Genomic DNA, 18076 nt, shown 5'->3' with positions numbered 1-18076 from the left:
ATATGCTGTCTAGGTTGGTCATAGCTTTTCTTCCGAATGAAATGAAAAGACACTTGCTCCTTGGAAGAAAAGCTATGACCCACCTCAGTCCCTCCCTAAATTTGCCCTCCATCCAGTAACCACTGAAAGCATCACTTCATCATCCGCCACCACACATTCCATATCTGTCCCCTGTACTCCTCCCCCCACCTCCCCACCTCCCCACCCCTCCACAGGCGGGGCTGGCCGAGCAGCCCCAGAAGCTGCGGTGCGGTCCATCCGTGCTACGAGGGGCTGCGCCAGAAGAGGACGCCCTGCACGCAGCACTGAAGACCTGCAGTCTGTTCCATCCAGAGCCCAGCACTGGGGAAGGCCACAGGGCTGAGCCTGGCCAGGAAGACAGCCTTGAAGAAACAGAGGGAGAAACTGGAGGCAGAAGAAGGCAGGCTGCAGGCCCCGGGGGCACGGCCATACCTGCGCACGCCTGGACAGGCCTGGGTACAAGCACAGACTCCCACGAGATGAGCCCATTTTGCAAAAAATGTTTAATCTGAATAAATAAAGAGTGCCGGGCAGGGTTCACAGGGGGTGCTCCCCCCTCAGGTGGGCTGCAGAGTCCTGCCCCCTGAGCCCCGTCCCCAGTCATGTCCCAGCGGAGTCGTTTCCAGGCAGCATCTGCCTGCAGGGCCGCAGGAACCAGGCTGCCAGCCTGGCACTCTTACTGGGCGCCCCAGTCGTCTGTGAACAGGGCTGGGGGTGTCATGGCCTCCTCAGTTCTACCGGCCCTGCCAGAAAGGGAAGTCAGCGAGGGGCCCCCGGCCTCGGGCAGTGCACACCAGTCACCCCCTCCAAGGCCATAGGACGCCTAGCTAGCAGCTTCCTCGTGAGCTGCTTCCAGACCCCTGGAGAGAAGGGGAAGGAGCGGGAAGAGGCCAGGATTCACCACTGATGCCTGGCCGGGGGCACACGCATGCTTAGTCGTGATCCCAGGGACTGCAGCCCCGCCAGGCTCCTCTGTCCATGGGATTCTCCAGCCAAAGACACGAGTGGGCTGCCATGCCCTCCTCCTGGCTGGGGAGTGGGGAGGATGTCTTATCAGACGGCTCATTCTGGGGTGGGGGGGACTCCTGCTGCCTAGGGTGGGGAGGGGGAGCCCCAAGGGTTTCCACCTGCAGACCTCAGCCAGCCCCCCTGGCTGGGCGGGGGCTGAGGAAGGGTGTGTGCATCCCCGAGTGTGTCTGTCTGTCCAGGCGGCAGGAAGATGTCTGAGTGTGCCTCCCCATCCCCAGACTTAAGCACAGGCAACAGGTGCAGGGAGAGATGTGCGGCCGTGGGAGCAGGCCCTGCGCTCCTGATACAGCAGCATCTGGGGGCAGGATGTTCACCCCACGGGGAGAAAGGGGCGTGGGCCTGAGGAGACGGCCAGCTAGACCGACCCCCTGACTCAAGACGGGATGCAGAGAGGAGGAGGAAGAGGGCGTGAGAGACCCCAACTCAACCCTGCCCCCTGCACACAGTTCACTTCCTTTTTTCCTTTCTCACCAAACTTAAGTTTTCCTCCTGCCCCAAATGCCCCACACACCCGAGGACAAAAGGCGGGGGAAAGGGGCAGGGGAGTCCCAAGAAGTTAAGGGCCACCCAGGGAGGCCAGCAGCCACCCCCCATCCCCGACCCCTGGAAGGAAGGGGCCTCTCTGTCCATTCCCTGCTCCCCGACCCTGCACACTCCCCTCCCGGGCCCCTCACCTGCTCCTCTCCTTCCTCTCGTAGACACGCTGAAGCTTGTTGATCAAGAAGATTTTGTCCTCCCCCTCCTAGAAACACCGGAACACAGAGAGCAGCTGTCCACTGCATGTCCATCCAGAAGTGGCCTGCTACAGTTGGCACTCGGCGGGGCTCTCAAAGATCTGACCCCATGAGCACAAAAAGTTTAAAGAAAGGAGACAAGAGGTACCAAGCAAGAACGGGGGAAAACCGAAAACCCTACAGTGGACACATAGATATACCTAAGCTTCCCAGAGGCCAAGGTGAAAAGGGAAACGTGCTGATTCACACAGCGAGGGCTGCCAACTCAGCCTGACTCAATGTATAAAGTCTGCCCTGGGGAAATTACCTCCTCTCTGACCTCGGTCACTGTGTCATCGGGGTTTGTATGGGTTTTCTATCGTTGCCCTAATTGATGACAGAAACGTAGTGGTTTAAAGCAACACAAATTCAACACCTTTCAGTGCTAGAGACCAGAAGTCTACAATAGGGCTTCTCTGGTGGCTCAGTGGCAAAGAATCCGCCTGCCAGTGCAGGAGACACAAGTTCAATCCCTGGACAGGGAAGCCCTCATACGCCACAGAGCAGCTAAGCCTGTGCACCACAACTACTGAGCCCGCGCTCTAGAGCCCAAGAACCGCAACTACTGAGCCCATGCGTCACAAAGACGGGAGCACCCGCGCACCCTGGAGCCCATGCCCCACAGCAAGAGAGCCGCCACAGTGAGAAGCCCACACCGCAGCTAGGGAAAAGCCCAGGATCCAGCCCAGCCAGAAATAGAGAAACAAAAAAGCCCACAGCGGTCTCACTGGGCTAAAATCAAGGAGTGAGGAGGGCTGGTTCCTTCTGGAGCCCCCAGGGCGCATCTGTCCTCGCCTTCTTCAGCTTCTGAGTCTGCCCACATCCCTGGGCTCTCAGCCTCCTTCCATCTGCAGAGCCAGCAGCGTCCAGTCAAGTCCTTCTCACACCCTTTTCTCTGATACTGACTCTCCAATTTCCTTTCCTAAGGGCTTTATCACATCATGTCCACCTGAATGATCCAGGACAATCTTCCCTACCTCCAGATCAGCAGATGGAATTACAGCAACTGATCCTGATCCCACCCCCAACTCCAATGCCAGGTGACGTGGCTTATTCACAGCTCCTGGGATTAGGACAAGGACATCTTTGGGGCAGGGATCAGCCAATACTTTGGCCACCAGATGCGAAGAGCCAACTCACTGGAAAAGACCCTGATGATGGGAAAGATTGAGGGCAGGAGGAGAAGGGGGCGACAGAGGATGAGATGGTTGGATGGCATCACCGACTCAACAGACACGAGTTTAACCAAACTCTGGGAGATGGTGAAGGACAGGGAAGCTTGGCGTGCTGCAGTCCATGGGGTCGCAAAGAGTTGGACGTGACTTAGTGACTGATCAACAACAAATCGGCCAACCCAGGGCTCTTTCGACAAATGACTGTGAAAAGTGCATAAAGGCTTAAAGTCGAGGACTCGGTTAAACACCCAGCAGACTTCAGGGCCCATGAAGCTCCGGGCTCAGACTGGGTTTCTGGTAGGGAGACTTCACAAAGAGCAAACAGCAATTCTGTTCGAATGTGTCCGGGCGCCGGGCACCCTGGCTCAGCTGGGAAGATGCTGAGACAGACACACCTCCAAGATGGGCCCTCCCCATTTTCTCTCCATCGAGTTGGTGGGTACAGAGGGCCGTCCGCCTGAGTAAGCTGCCTTGCTCAGTCCCAGGAAAAGATGCTCTGAGTGCTGGCGGAGCTCAGACCAGCAGCCCCAGACTCAGAACCGGGCCCGGGCTCGGCCTTGGTGGGAGACGCTGCCCACCACGAGGGCCGCCTGGGGAGCTGCCCTTCAGTTCCTAGAGGAATGGCAGGCGGAACGCGGTGAACCAGGGGTTCCTCTCTCAATGCCCCTGTGCATCCTGCCGGGCACCTCAGGTCCCGAAGATCTACACAGCAGAGCACGAGCCAGTTGGGAAAAACAACACATTTCCAACAGCTGGGGCCAGGCAACCCCCTTAGCCAAAACGCCCAGCCTGAGCCCTGCCTGCTGTTTGTAGAAGCACTGCATTGCTTACAACCCAATATAAAGTGGAAGCAGTCCCCAGGGGATCCTCCCATTTGGAAAGACCTGACTCTGAGCCTCTGCACCACCAGCCAGCAGCAGGATCACACGGGCTACAGCCCAGCCCCGTCCCGCCTTGGCTGACCCCCGGCAGTGGACCCTCAGGTCATTTCTAATGCAGGGTGGCGGGAAGCCACCAGCCCTGATGTGACTGCCTGGGGGACACAGGCAGCAGCTAGCCCCAAGGTGGGCTCAAGCATTGAGTACACAAGAGAGAAACCGGAAAGGAAAGGGAGAAAAGGAAAAAAAAAGCAGTGGGGAGAGTGATGTCGGGGTCCTGGGGGCAAGCTTGGGGCCCTGGGGATGAGGTCAGAGGCCACTGAGTATTCAGGGAGACCTGCCGTCACTGACACGTGCTCCTGAGCCGCCAGCCCAGACCTGGGCAGGGTAAGGACCAGGCGAAAGGCCCCTGCCGTCCAGGCAAACACCAGCCCGAGTGACCCTGACTGTCGGGGCAGTGACTTGCCCCAGAGGTGATGGGAGGTCCAGTAATTGAGCAGGGAGGAGGGAGGGAGAGCCCACAGGGCAGCTCTGGGCGACCTCTGGGGGACTGGGATTGGGGGTGGAGTCGTCAGAGAAGCACCTCTGGAGCCCTCGTCCCAGTGGGGTCCTTGCAGATGGGCAGCCTGGCCGCCTCCAACTCTGATGAATATGAACTATGTATCTCAATTGATACAGTTCGCTTAGCAAACACCCCCTTTCTACGGCCCAGATCTGGGGAAGGAGAGAAGCTTGGAGGGACTTGGGTGGGGGGCTCAGAGGGGCACTCACGTTGCTGATTTGCTCCTTGAGGAGGCAGATAACCTTCCGCTGGCCCTTCACCACCTGGATGTTGAGGTAGATCACAGCCCTGCGGGAGACGGGCTGTCAGGCTGGGCCCCTCGCAGGAGCCCAGGGGAGGGAGAAGCCAGGGACCCCGTCACTCACAGCAGCAGGGCTGACACCAGGTAGATGGGGAAGGTGTCTTCCACCAGGTAGCGGTGGACCCAGGGCAGCCAGGAGACGCGGGGGCCCGCCTTCTCCAGGCGGCGCACCCACACCTTCCCCGCCTCATACATGGTGTCCAGGGTCCGGAAGGGGCCGCAGGTGCTCGAGGGCTTCACCCTGGGGGCAGAGGGCGGGCGGCACGACCCCTGAGCCCGGGCAAAGGACAGCTCCCCACCACCCGAACCTTGGCCAGCAGTCAGAGCCCCACCAGGCGGCCCTCCCCACACCCCCCACCCCAGAGGCCGGGCGCCCACTCACTGCCAGACAGCGTAGCAGAGGAAAACGGCCGCGCCCAGGAAGGAGGGGAAGCAGAGCAGGGAGACGAAGACGGTGCTCATGTGGGACGCCTTCCAGGGCCTGCGGGGCGCCTGGCAGTTGGCCATCAGGCTGGCCTGGGGACAAAGGCTGCGTTCGGCCACCACCACCCTGCCGTCCACCACCCCCACTCCCAGGCCTGGTGGGGCCTCCCAGAGCAAACAGGACCGAGGCTGGCCGTGGGCTGAGAGGGTGCTGTGCTTCCAGCACCCTGAGCCCAGCTTCCAGCCTGAGCCAAGACCTCAGGACAGCCCGACAGAGAGGCAGACGCTTGGGATCTAAGCCCACAGGCTGGGGAGGGCCAGGGGGCCACCTCCCCTTCTGCAGAGGGGAGACCAAGGGACATGGGGGGATGCTTGGCTAGCTCACTTGTAAGCGGGAGGGATGATACTAACAGCCACTTCCGTTGACTAAAGGTCTCCAGTGGGCTAGACACCCTGCCCTCTGCTTTATAAATATCATCTCCAGCAGTGCCCCCTAGGGCACCATCCGTGAGGTTTTTTTAATTGTTTAGTCACTAAAGCATGTCAGACTCTTTGTGACCCCACGAACTGTAGCCCTCCAGTCTCCTCTGTCCATGGGATCTCTCAGGTAAGGATACTGGAGTGGGCTCCCATTTCCTTCTCCAGGGGATCTTCCCGACCCAGGAATCAAACCCACATCTCCTGCTCAGGAGGTGGATTCTCTACCACTGAGTCACCTGGGACGCCCATATCCACTGTGTACAGATGAGGAAACTCGGGGAGCAAAGGAAAAGGGGTGCTGGTTCTGAACGCCTCTGAGCCCCCCGGCTGGAAGCCCTGACCTGCACACATGGGCATGTGGTGATGACCACACACCCTAACGGGATGCTGCCCAGCCTGCCAAAGGCAGAGATTCAGGGCCGGAGATCAGCTGGGGACTGTGTGACCGACCCCAGAGGGTGGCCCTGGGCTGCCAGCCGCATACCGCTCAGGCCAGGGAAGGGTTCTAATGTCCCAGGGCTCCGTGTCTGCCGGCCCAGCAGCCACCCTGGCTGCACACGCTCCCCAGGCCTGCTGCCCGCCCCGTGCCCCCACCCCCGGGACCCAGCGGTACCTTTACCTTCTTGATGTAGAAGAGGAGCAGCAGTTTGATGATCTGCATGGCGGGCAGGAGCGGGGAGAAGAGGACCCCCAGCCTGAGGAGGGCATGGAGAGGAGAGGGCTGCAGCCCAGGGGCTGGGGTCCTGGACCCCGAGCTGCTCCCCAGGCCCAGAACTGCCCCCCCAGGCCTGGCTCAGGGTCAGACCTCGAGGAAAGCCCAGCAAGGAGGCCGGAGCCTGGGTCCACTGGGGGCTGAGGGGTCAGGTCACTCCAGAATCCCAGGACTGGGCCTTGCTGGGGCCCTGAGCGGGAAGGGGTCAGCCTCCCTGGGACTGGGCAGTGGGACACACAAGGGAGACGCTCACCAAGTCAGGGTCTGCCCGTAAATCAGCTCCAGAACATTTCCTGCAATGTCGAACTCAGGCTTCCCCTTCCTCTTAAGCTGCTTCTCAGAGAAAAGCCTGGGGCAGAAGAGCCCTAGGGTCACAAAGGAGGACCAAACACCAAGACCAGCCCGAGGGACGCTGGGACCCCACCCCGGCCTGCACAGCAAGCTGACAAGCCAGCCCACCCCTCCCAGTGCCCAGTGATGTCGAGGGGAGACGGCGGACTAGGGTCCGCACTGCAGCTGATTTAGTCTCTGTCCATTTTCTAAGCACGTGTGATACACCCCAGTGCAAACATGCACATTGGCATCAAAGGTGTTACTGCTTTTTAAAAATCTTATCCCCTGGTGGCTCAGATGGTGAAGAATCTGCCAGCAATGAGGGAGACCCGGGTTCGATCCCTGGGTCAAAAAGTTCCCACTTCCGTATTCTTGCCTGGAAAATTCCATGGACAGAGAAGCCTGGCAGGCTGCAGTCCATGGGGTTGCAGAGTCGGACACGACTGAGCAACTTTCACCCCCTCCCTGGCGAAAGTGAAGTGAAAGTTGCTCAGTCTTGTCTGACTCTTTGCGACCCCCTGGACTCGCATGGAATTCTCCAGGCCAGAATACTGGAGTGGGTAGCCTATCCCTTCTCCAGCGGATCTTTCCAACCCAGGAATCAAACTGGGGTCTCCTGCATTGCAGGCGGATTCTTTACCAGCTAAGCAACAAGGGAAGCCCAAGAATACTGGAGTGGGTAGCCTATCCCTTCTCCAGCAGATCTTCCCGGCTCAGGAATTAAACCAAGGTCTCCTGCACCGGCAGGAGGATTCTTTCCCAGCTGAGCTATCAGAGACGGTTTTCCTCTTGGTGGCTCAGTGGTAAGGAATCCACCTGCCGGTGCAGGAGACACGGGTTCGATTCCTGGTCCCGGAAGATCCCACATGCCATGAGGCAACTAAACCCGTGCGCCATAGCTACTGAGCCTGTGCTGTAGAGCCCAGGGGCCACAACTACTGAGCCCACGTGCCACAGTCCCTGAAGCCCCGAGCCCTAGAGCCCGTGATCCACAGCGAAAGAAGCCACTACAGCAAGAAGCCTGCACACAGCAACAAAGGCCCAGCACGGCCAAGAAAAAAAATTTCTAAAAAAAGATATTTTTATTATTATCGAGGCCTCCCTGGCGGTCCAGTAAAGACTCCACGCTTCCACTGCAGGGGGCAGGGGTTCAATTCCTGGCCGGGGAAGTTCTGCATGCCACGAGGTGAGGCCAGAAATAAAAATCAATCTTGAAAAAATTTTAAGTAAAAATCTTATTATTTTTAAATTCCAATGTTCTCAAAGAAAACACAAAAAAGAAGGAAGTGACACCTGCCATGCCAGCCCCCGCAGCCAGCACAGCTGAACACATCCTTCCACTTTCTGTGCTCCCTCCCGATCCTTTTTTCCCTTGACAGATTAGACCACATGCCTCATCTTGAAACCTGTTTTCTTTTCCGATCCAAAAATATGCTACATCCTGTTTTCTCAGGGGTTTTCTCAGTTTAACAATATTTTACAGAAGAGCTGTCATGGGTGGAAATTTATGGTCCCAGTCTGGGGTCAGGTCCTGATTTTCAGAGGCCGGAGGACTGCCCAGGTGACCCCCACCTCCACCACGCACACAGGGGAGGACATTAGGGGCCCTTCTGCAGGGGATGCCCAGGTGCAAGGGCCCAGTCCACCGGCCTCACCTCCACACCAGCTCCCCCAGAAGTGTGTCCAGCAGCATGAAGATGAAGTCCATCACCATAAGCCGGTACAGCTCCTGGCCCACGAAGTTCTCCCAGCACTGAAACAGAGCAGCCTCAGCCCCCACCCTCCCCTGCCACCCGGGCGCCCCCAGGACGCTTGCAGACAGAGCCAGGGAAGGTCAGGTGAGGGCTGGCTACTGTGAAGGGCCTGAGCCCCAGGCCCCCACCAGTAATCGCCAGCCCTCCCTCACCTGGTCCTTCAGGGTGCCCACCCTGCGGCCCAGCCAGTGGTAGCAAAGAATCCCCAGGGTGACCATCTTGAGGATGAGGTTCCTGTGGAAAAGGGTGGGTGTGCAGGCTGAGGGCGGGGTGCCTGGGAGACAGAGGTCCCGCCCCAGAAAGCCCGCACCTGGCCCACCTGGCCTCGCACCTGCAGATGGCCACGTACACCTCCAGCACCGGGGAGTCGTGCCGCTCCAGGGCGGCCAGGATGCGGAACAGGTAGGGGGCCCCCAGGTTGAGGAGGCAAACCACCAGGGGCAGAAGCAGCAGGACAGCCTCCCGCTCGGCGGACACTGGGCTCTGCTGGGGCAGGGGTGGGCAGTGGTCCCCGGAGGGGCCCCAAGGACAGGGTCAGGTCCACTGCCTGGCCAGAGGGTGGGGGGTGGGAAGGGGCCGCAGGGAGGGGTCTGGGGGGGTGCAGAGCAGGTGGAGATGGCAGGCACACCTCCCCAACCCCAAGCCCCGTGTTCAAACCGCACAGGAAGGGGGGCGGGAGGCGGAGAAGGGAGGATGGAACACAGGTGTCGGAAAAAAAAAGTGAAACCCAAAGACAAGAAAACAAAAGGACGTTATAATAGCATCAGACAGAACAAGAATGAGAACAAGTCCTGGGAGAAAAGTGTCCTGTGGGGGGCCGGGGCGGAAGGTGTGGGAGGCCAGGGGTCCCAGCTAATAAAAGCGGGAGGCCCCCCGCGCCGTCTCCGCACCTCGATCATGAGCTCCGAGAAGGTGTAGACGGCCAGGGTGCAGCCCAGCGTGGTGCCCAGACACAGCAGCCACACGAGCCCCAGCACAGCCACCTGCTGCAGCCGCCCGCACGCGCTCCGGGGGCGCTGGCGCAACTGCCATTCAGCCAGCAGCTCCTGCAGGTGACAGCAAGCCCGTCACCCGGGCACAGACATGCGGGGACCTGCCCACGCGCGCACCACACCCCGGGGGGTGGCGCACGGAGCCGACACACGGGGAGGCTTGGGGTCGGGGGAGGGCCAGGGCTCACCTCCCAGCTGCCCCTGGTACCACGGCCTGTGGCTCCCCCGACAGAGGCCCCGTCTCCAGGGACGTGGCCTGCCCCCCACCTGCCTACTGAGCCGTGCTGCCTGCAGACAGCTGTTCCCTCACCGACTAGGAGCCACGGGACGCTCCCTGAGGGCCCGACAGCTGGGTCAAAACTGTGAGCATCCCTGACTCGAATCCCACAGCAGGGACCCCTGACAGGCAGAGGATCTTCCAGGAGCCCCAGCTCAGCCCTCACTGTTCTCACTTGTACCCCAGGGCTACCGGGGGCGCTGGGAGTGCGGGCCAGCTGGCACAGTGGAGGCCTCTTCCTGCCAGGGCCGGAGGACACGGGGCCTTCGAGAAGAGGAAGTCTTTCTGCAGGGCCCCAACTGGTGTGCCCCTGGACACGGGGGTGGCGGACCACAGCCCCAGGGGGCCGTGAGCTCCCAGCTCACCTTCAGCTGGGTTCGGATGTTGTCGTGCTGAAGGCGGATGGCCCATCTCTGGGTCACTTTGTAGTCCCAGGAACAGAAAACAGTGATGGCGTGGACCCCCGAGGTGCTGCCCACCCGGTAGCTCTCCCCGAAAGAGCGGGACATGCTGGGAGAAGCAGAGCCAGGCAGGGGGTGAGATGGGGCAGAAGGCGAAGAGGCCGGGAGACACAGATCTGACAAAGTGTACCGGCCACTCAGAGAAGGCCCCCACCCCCAGCCAGCACTGATGGGCCTCCGGCCACTCTCCCTGCCCTGCCTCTAGCCCAGAGCTCTCAGCCTCCTGGGGTGGACCACCGGCCACCCTAGGTCAGACCTGTCCAGCAGGATGCCCAGCAGCCACAAAGGGCTAGAAATGGGGTCACCTCCACTCCCCACCACCCCACCGCCTGCCTCCCACCCAGACGTGGCTATAGAAGCTTCTGGCTTACCTCAGGACCTGTGCACTGCCTCTCCCGAGAACCAGCACACCATCTTTCCGTAGCTGCCTTATTTAACCTCCCTCTGTGATACAAGGGCCACCCCCCTGGGAAGCCGGTCTGACTCCCATGCTCCATAACACCTGAGCAATGCAACAGTTTCCCAGCCTCTTCACTGGCCTGTCTTCTCCCGTACACAGCAAGCGTCTCAAGGATATGCACCAAGCTCAATTATCTTCCTGCCCTGAGCAGAGCACAGCAAATGTGTGTGGAGTGCATGGGTGTGTGGATGAAAGTGGATGGAAGGAAGGATCTACGAACCCATGGTTGATAGACAGACGGAGGACAGAGTGATGATGGGTGGACTGTTGTTCAGTCACTCAGTTGTGTCCGACTTTGTGACCCCAAGGTGGACTGCAACAAGCCAAGCTTCCCAGTCCTTCACTATCTCCCGGAGTTTGCTCAGACTCATGTCCCTTGAGTCAATTATACCATCCAACCATCTCATCCTCTGTTGCCCCCTTCTCTTGCCTTCAATCTTCGGATGGATGAATGGATGGGAAAATGGATGGGTGGGTAGCTAGATGGATGACTGAATGGGTGGCTGGATGGATGAAGAGATAATGAATGAACGGGTAGCCAGATGGACTAATGGATGGACAGATGGATGGATGAATGAATGGAGGGAGTGATGATGGATGGATAGGTAGACAGATGGATGGATGAATGGACAGATGGATGCATGGGTGGGTCAGTGATGCTCAGAGCCGGGGTCACACGGCAGAGAGCTATTACCTGTACACCAGAGTGATGCAGGTGATAAAGAAAGCTGCCCCCAGGGTGAAGAGGTAGGCCAGGGGCATGTTGTAGGGCAGGCTGCCCGCCTCGGGAGCGCACTGGCTGCCATTCAGTGGGGAGGCACACGGCTGGTTCAACGTGGCGTTACTATAGTAGCCGTAGTACATGACACTGTGGGTGAAGTGGCCCTGCGGAGAAAACGCCTGGCAGGGTCAGGGAGTCTGCCCTCCTGGCAGCTGACCCACCCTCAGGCTTGCAGGGCACCCAGAGGACAGGGCGAGGAGAAAGGCAGAAGGGGAGGGGGGTGAGGGGAATGCGGAGGTGAACGGAGGACCGTGGCCGCCCTGGGGCTTCCGGGGTCCCAAGGAAAGCGAGGGGAGCCAGAGTCACAGCAGCGGATGGGGTGGGGTGTAACGAGAGGGTGCCTGCTCACCGCCCCCTCCCCACCAAGCCTCACCCCGCCGGTGAGGAGCTCCAGGCCCGTGAAGGTGGGCACCGGGCCCGCAGGCGCAGGCGGGAAGGCAGCCTGCACGCCCACGATGAAGGCCAGCAGCGGCAGCAGCAGCAGGGCGTTAAAGGCCAGCAGGGTCTTGAGGAAGAGGAAGTACGACAGGACGCTGGAGCCGAACCGGCCCCCGATCCGCTTCAGGGCGTAGCGCCAGGGCATCAGGGCCTGCAGCCCCGAGAGCAGCGCCAGCCCCAGGTTGTGCGAGGCCTGCGGGGACAGCGGCAGCACGGCTCTCAGGCGGGGCCGGGGCGGGGAGCCGGCCCCTAGCAAGACCACAGTCCAGTCCCGCCCGGAGCGCAGGGGCGCCGTGAGAGGAGGAAGGAGCTCAGTCCCGGCCCAGAGCCAGGCTGGAGGCGAGATGACCCCACGGGCATCACTCGGAGGGAGAAAGGGCCCCCTCATCGCCCCCACTCCACCTCACCCCCTCCCTCCCGGGTAGCCAGATGCTCCTACCAGGACACAGCTGTCATGGAGCTGGTCGCAACAGGAGAGGAGCCCGCGGCGCCGCTGGGCCCTGCGCTTGCCCCTCGGGGGCCGGCTCTCCTCCCTGGGGGCAGAGGCAGCGTCTGGGGTCAGTCCACTCCCTCCCCACTGGGAACCGCCGTCCACCGAGGGCTCAGGAGCCGGCTCACCCCCTGCCCCGCCCAGCTGAGGGGCGTCTGGGGGCTGCCCGAGGCGGAGGGGCACTGACCGCAGGGAGCGTTTCTCAGCCAGGCTCAGGGGCATCCCCCGGAGCATGTGGTCCCGCTGGGCCGCCGTCAGGCCCTGGAGTTCCTTCACCAGGAGGCCCCGCTTCTCTGCAGGGGAAAGGGGGCAAGTTGAGGTTCCCGCGGCACCCTGCCCTCCCTCCCGCCGTGTGGCCATCCCCTGCCACCCAGGCCTCTGCCTCCCGGCCAGGTCCACATGCCCACCAGCCGTCACCCTCTCTTACCTCCACCCCCGGGAGCCCAGGACAAGTTCCCAGCATCTTCCAAGGCCCAGCCCAGTGCCCTCCTCTTTGACCCAAACCCCCCTCCTAGGGCCCCTCAAGCATCTTGCTCTGATCCCCCCACGCACCAGAGCCCCATATGCTCCCCCTACTCAGCAGCAATGGGGTCCCAGCCCCTCCAGCCCCCACCACTTCCCACTATGCCAAGCCCCGCTGGGGTCAGTAGGGGAAGGTGGGGTCTGGAGATCTGGCCACCCCTCAGCCTCTCTCCTTCCATCCTCACACTCACCCTGGAAAGGGGATGCTATTTTAACTACTCTTTCCAGATAAGAAAAAGCAGACATTCGGCCTGGTTCGCACAATTAAACTGGAACGTTCACCCTGACCCCTGAGCTAACTGCTCTGCCACCAGCTGGGGGCCTCGGGTAGACAGGGAGGGGAGACACAGGAGTGCCCCCAGGAAGTGCCCAAGGCCCTGGGCGCTGTGGCCAGAGATCACTTGGTTGAAGACTGACCTGTGTGCTGGGCCCTGCTCCTTCCTACAGCTATTCTCTCGTTCCCCAACCCCTCCACACCAGCCTCCCAGATGCTCAGGGAAGCCAGGAGCCTCCCACCCCCGGGCCTTTGCACATGCCCCCAGCAGCTCTAGCGTCACTTCCTCCAGGAAGCCTCCCGGGATTCCTCTAGGCTAGATGGGTTCTGCAACGCTCTCCTGCCAGGCACCTTTCCTCAGCTGCCCTTATCTGAGCTTTGTTGTTGCTATTCAGGCACCGGGTTGTGTCCAGCTCTTTGTGACCCCACGGACTGCAGCACGCCAGGCCTCCCCATCCCTCACCGTCCCCCAAAGTATGCCCATGTTCATGTCCATTGCATCGGCTACACCATCCAGCCATCTCATCTCATCTCATCTCATCTCAATCTGAGCTTTAACCATCACTTATCCGTTTATTTGGTTCCTGTTTCACCAGACAATAAACTGCATCGGGTACGCTCACCACCATCACATCCCAAAGCCAATACCAGCATCTGTGACACTACAAATGCTCAACAGACACTGCAGAGTGCCTGGCTGCAGAGTCAAACCCTGTGCAGCCAGAGAGGCCTGTGCTGCTCTGTCCCAGTGGCTGGGACACCAAGACCCTCCTGCACTCCTGCAAAGGGACCTCACTCCAGGGGACCTTCAGACAGCCTGCTGCACCCCAGCCCCCCACCCCGCCAGCAGATGTCCTCCCCAGCGAGGCCCCATCCCCCCTCACTCACCCTCCTCCTCCAGGACCGCAGAATCCAGCTCCAGGTCGTACAGGCGGAGGCTGGGCCGGGCTGAGCGGCCCATGTCCCTGAGCTGCGGCCGGCCGGCCCTGCGACGCAGCTTCACCGTGCGGCTGTAGTATTGGGAGATGATGGCCCCACGGCTCCGGCCTGCAGAGGCCACTGGTCAGTGGAGGGATGCGGCCCCCTCACGTGGAGCAGGGACCATCATCCCCCCAACACACACTGCTTCCCAGGACCCAGGAAAGTCCCTTCATAAGAGACCTCAAGCTCCACCGGTTCCCAAGAGCCTATTTTTATCCCCATGATGACTCTGAAGTCATTTTTTTTAGAACCCGGCGAGGCTGCCTGGGGCAGGGCTGGGCCTCCAGGCAGTATATAGGGTGAGGTGGGCCAAAGGGGCCCAGCTCTGAGATCTGTAGATCTTTAGCCGGAAACCCCAGCCCGGCCCAGGGTCCGAAGGGAAAGGCTCCCACTCACCAATGGTGCGACTGGGCATGCTGGCCAAGATGCGGAGCGTGGCCATGCTGTAGACGGGGGCGCCCTCGGGCCCCAGCAGGGTCTCGTGGTCGCTGCCTGTCCAGCAAAGTTAAGACTTGTCCAGAGGTTCTACAGATCCTGCCGGCTGGAGATCTCCCCACCCAGGCCCCTCCCCAGGCTGCTAGGAGGGGCTTCCTCAGAGGGTGAGAGGCTCAGTGCCCTGCCCACCGCATCCCAGCACCTGGCCAGGTGGGCTCACCTGAGGCCCCCAGGGCACCAGTCCCCGGCTGCCTCTGCTGCAGCTCCAGCCCCTCCTCGGCCACCCAGCGGCTCTGCTCCTGGATGAGCTGGTGGAAGGAGTCGTGCACTTCGCTCTCATCATAGGGGCTGGGCTCTTGGCTGCTGGATCCAGAACGGGGGGTGTGGCGGGGAGGTCAGGCTGCTGCTGACCCAGTCCTCGCCCCAGCAGCCTTCCCCCTCCAAAGGGCTGAGGTCCAGCCCACCTCTCCCTGGGGGTGACACATCCCAGCCCCCCGCCCCACCCCAGAGCACCTACCCCTCTGGGTCCTCTGGGGTCTCGAGGACATTCAGGACAAAGGCCGGTGACTGGGACATGTCTGAGGCCCACTGCCAGCCAGTCCGCAGCCCTAGCGCAGTTCAGAGCCTGGACACGGCCTCCAGAGCCTCCCGCTGCCCATCTGATGAGACAGGAAGTGTTACAGCAAAGGGAGCCTGGCACCCAGCCCCACCACCCGCTCCCTGGGGACCGTGGGAGGGGCCGCTTCCAGCCTGGGCTGCCTGAGACCCTACCCTGCCCCCATCCACAGACAAACACCAAACACATGGTCCAGTGTGTGTTAGTGACTCAGTCGTATCCCACTCTTTGTGACCTCCGCGGACCGCAGCCCACCAGGCTCCTCTGTTCATGGAATTCTCCAGGCAAGAATACTGGGGTAGGTGGCCATTTCCTTCTCCAGGGGACTTTCCCAACCCAGGGATGAAATCCGGGTCTCCCGCACTGCAGGCAGATTCTTTGCCATCTGAGCCACCAGACAATCCCAAAGAATACTAGAGTGGGTTACCATGCCCTCCTCCAGAGGATCTTCCCAACCTCAGGGATTGAACCTGCATTGGCAGGCGGGTTCTTTACCACTAACGCCACCTGGGATGCCCCAGTGAGTGACCCGAGATAAACCGCAGGCAGGAATGGACAGACAGGGAGACGACTCCACCACCAGAGGGGAGGAGGGAGGTTAGGGAGGAAGGAAGGGAGGGGAGTCTGGGCAGCTCCCCACCGGTTTCCTCAGTGGCGCCATTCCTGCAGGAGGATGGGCGGGTGGGGCCTGTGGATATGGCTCTCCATTCCTAAGGTTCTGACCCGGGGAGTCCCCTTTTTGGGGAGAAAGGTCAGGACAGCTGGGGCCTTTCCTGTGCCCACCCATGACCCCGCAGCACTTCCTCCCGCCGGAAATCTCACAGGAGCCAGCCGCTGGGGGCCCGAGGCCCTCACCCCTCACCAGCGTCGGACAGAACAGCAGAGAGCATGGCCTCAGCTGCACCCGTCTGTGTCCCCCTCCAAGGCGGTCACCCTGTGCCAAGCTGGGCACGTCAAGGTCGACAGCCCTCCTGAGAGTTCCTTACATTCCATCAGCTCGGGGAGGGCCTGGGCAGCTGGCTTGGGAGGGGGCTGGGCCTTAAACAGGCAGCCTTTGTCCAGCCTTTGTCCGGGCTCTGCCATCACCCAGGACAACAGAACCAGAATGGCCTTGTCCAGGCTCTCCACCCTGTGGGAGTGGGGCAGGGCCAGGGGGAGCGGGCTCCCAGCCACCAGCTGATGCCTGCAGGACTCTGCCCCAGCAAGACTGGGCCCAGCCCTCAGTCTGCCCTGTCCCCCTCACCCCCGCCCCTCTCCCTACCCTTAACTCCAGGGAACTCAGCACTTAGGAAAGCTGGCTCAGCTCAAGGGGCTTCCTCAGGCGAGGCCAGGGTGCCCAGCCCACTAGGGCTGTGCCCAGACAATGCCCCGGCTTGGGAGTGTCCAGTCTCAGAGCCCAGGCCCCACACAGGCCAAGTCCCCTCCCCTTTCCTCCCACAGAAGCAGTGTGGAGAAACCAGCAGAGGTCAGAGGTGGACTTGACTTCACCTGAAAGGAAAAGTGGCTGGAGCTGGGGCTGAGAGTGTGCCCCCACAGTCTAGAGCGGGAATTCCTTCCAGGAAACACAGACCTTCCCAAGTTCTGGGCTACAGGCCTCTCCCATACACCCCTTCTCCAGGAGGGAGGAGCAGGGTGGGTGGGAGGTGCTCAGAGGCTGCGTGGGGGCTAGAGGCTCACCTGGACACTGGCACCTGGGCACTGCTTTGAACTTCTGCCCGCGTGGCACCCAGGGCCCTGGGACCCTTGCCCAGGTGGGGACAAGTCAGGCAGGAGTTTCCGGGGTGCACCAGTACTGAGCCCTGACTGGGTAGGGAGGTGCAGGGCTGGGCCTAGTTTCCAGAAACTCCACCCCAGCCTGAAGCGAGTCCTCTGGGGGCAGCTACCATCAAGGCAGAGTGGCAGCCTCTCCAAGCCCAATGGCGGCAGCAGCTCTGAGAGCCCCTGGACCCCTCATTTGCCAGTCTCCCACCCCCTCACTTTCGACCAGTGGTACCTACGGTGGCCTCTACCCCTTCCCTTCCGGAGAAACAAACACCGCTGCCCTACCCGTGAAGTACCTGCAGAGAAGTGGGGGAGGGGCGGGGTGCAGTGGGATCAGCCGGTCCCCCAGCGGGACCCTCCGGAGGGTCAAACTCGGGGAGATCCAGAAGAACCGCGGGAGGGAACTCAGTGCCCAGTGGTCCCAGAGTCCCAAAGGAACTTGGAGTGGGTGGAGCTGGTGGCCTCAGGGGAACTGGATGGGGCTGGGAGGGGGTGGAAACCACCCCCAAGCCCCAGAGTTACCGCCCCGCCCCACCAGGGTCCCACATCCTGGCCGCTTACCTGGGAAGCGCTGGGGAGAGGGGGCGGGCGGCGACTCACCTGTCTCCCGCCCCTGCCCAGCAAGGGCCGCCGGGAACTGTGCTCGGACTCCACCAACTGCGGGAGGGACCAAGAGGTCAGAGGGAGCGAGTGGACAAGGACCTTCGGGGCGACCCGAGACCGAGGCAGACCTGGCGGAGCCACAGAGCTGCACCGCCTAGCCCTGCCCACGTGGTGACCCGCCTCCGATAAGTCACGTGACCCGACCGCGGGGTTGGGGGGGCGCCCCGCTTCTTCTGCCCATCGAGCCCTCGGCGAACTGTGCCCTCTCCCCGCCAGCTTCCGACCCTTATCTTCACCCACCCCGAGGTCTGAGCAGGATGAAGGCGGCCGAGTATCTAGAAGCCTTCTAGTCTCTGGTTGAAGCCAATTTCTGTGGGACTCAGGTTCCCCAAGTTTCAAACGGGGACAGTAATCGCAGACCTGCCCGCTTCTCAGAGCGATGATCAAAATAACACCAGGCAGCGAAACCACACGAACAGGGGCCGGCCCTGCCACACCAGATTGGGCAACCCCTTCCTCCTGCACAGCCTCCAGCAACTCCCGT

The 18076-nt window shown here is 61.3% G+C and overlaps 1 protein-coding gene across 12 annotated transcripts; it reads right to left on the bottom strand.

The window, feature by feature from the left end:
* Positions 1-505: 505 nt before the first annotated feature.
* Positions 506-18076, bottom strand: TMC6 (transmembrane channel like 6). 12 transcript variants are annotated; one of them, XM_060394973.1, is made up of 22 exons: positions 17833-18076; positions 17530-17586; positions 15070-15211; positions 14773-14915; positions 14514-14609; positions 14025-14183; positions 12528-12633; positions 12290-12383; positions 11786-12043; positions 11326-11516; positions 10076-10220; positions 9332-9487; positions 8773-8924; positions 8594-8675; positions 8343-8440; positions 6608-6703; positions 6262-6337; positions 5122-5255; positions 4804-4980; positions 4648-4726; positions 1725-1792; positions 506-1050 (listed from the first exon to the last, which is right to left on the bottom strand). In XM_060394973.1, the coding sequence occupies exons 3-22, from the start codon at positions 15126-15128 to the stop codon at positions 954-956; spliced, it is 2466 nt and encodes an 821-aa protein (XP_060250956.1). In that variant the 5' UTR covers positions 15129-15211; positions 17530-17586; positions 17833-18076; the 3' UTR covers positions 506-953. The 12 variants fall into 12 exon arrangements, with proteins under 12 accessions (XP_060250956.1, XP_027829979.1, XP_027829980.1 ...); XM_027974178.2 differs by having other exon boundaries at positions 506-764; XM_042256291.2 differs by lacking the exon at positions 506-1050 and adding an exon at positions 1057-1345 and having other exon boundaries at positions 17491-17586.

This window comes from Ovis aries, chromosome 11 (assembly GCF_016772045.2).
Source record: "Ovis aries strain OAR_USU_Benz2616 breed Rambouillet chromosome 11, ARS-UI_Ramb_v3.0, whole genome shotgun sequence".
In the NCBI taxonomy this organism is placed as follows: Eukaryota; Metazoa; Chordata; class Mammalia; order Artiodactyla; family Bovidae; genus Ovis; species Ovis aries.
Note: the sequence above shows the minus strand (reverse complement) of the source record. Positions and strands in the feature narration are given on the sequence as shown.

What these genes read in the sequence shown, in the direction of transcription:
- TMC6 (XM_042256291.2), bottom strand. Translation starts at nt 15,128, where the DNA reads ATGTCCCAGTCACCGGCCTTTGTCCTGAATGTCCTCGAGACCCCAGAG. An exon ending in ACCCCAGAGGACCCAGAGGG is followed by an intron (nt 14,916 to 15,069) that starts GTAGGTGCTCTG and finishes TTCTGGATCCAG; the next exon opens with CAGCCAAGAGCCCAGCCCCT. An exon ending in GAGAGGAAGGAGAGGAGCAG is followed by an intron (nt 1,346 to 1,724) that starts GTGAGGGGCCCG and finishes TCCTGCCCCCAG; the next exon opens with ATGCTGCTGTATCAGGAGCG.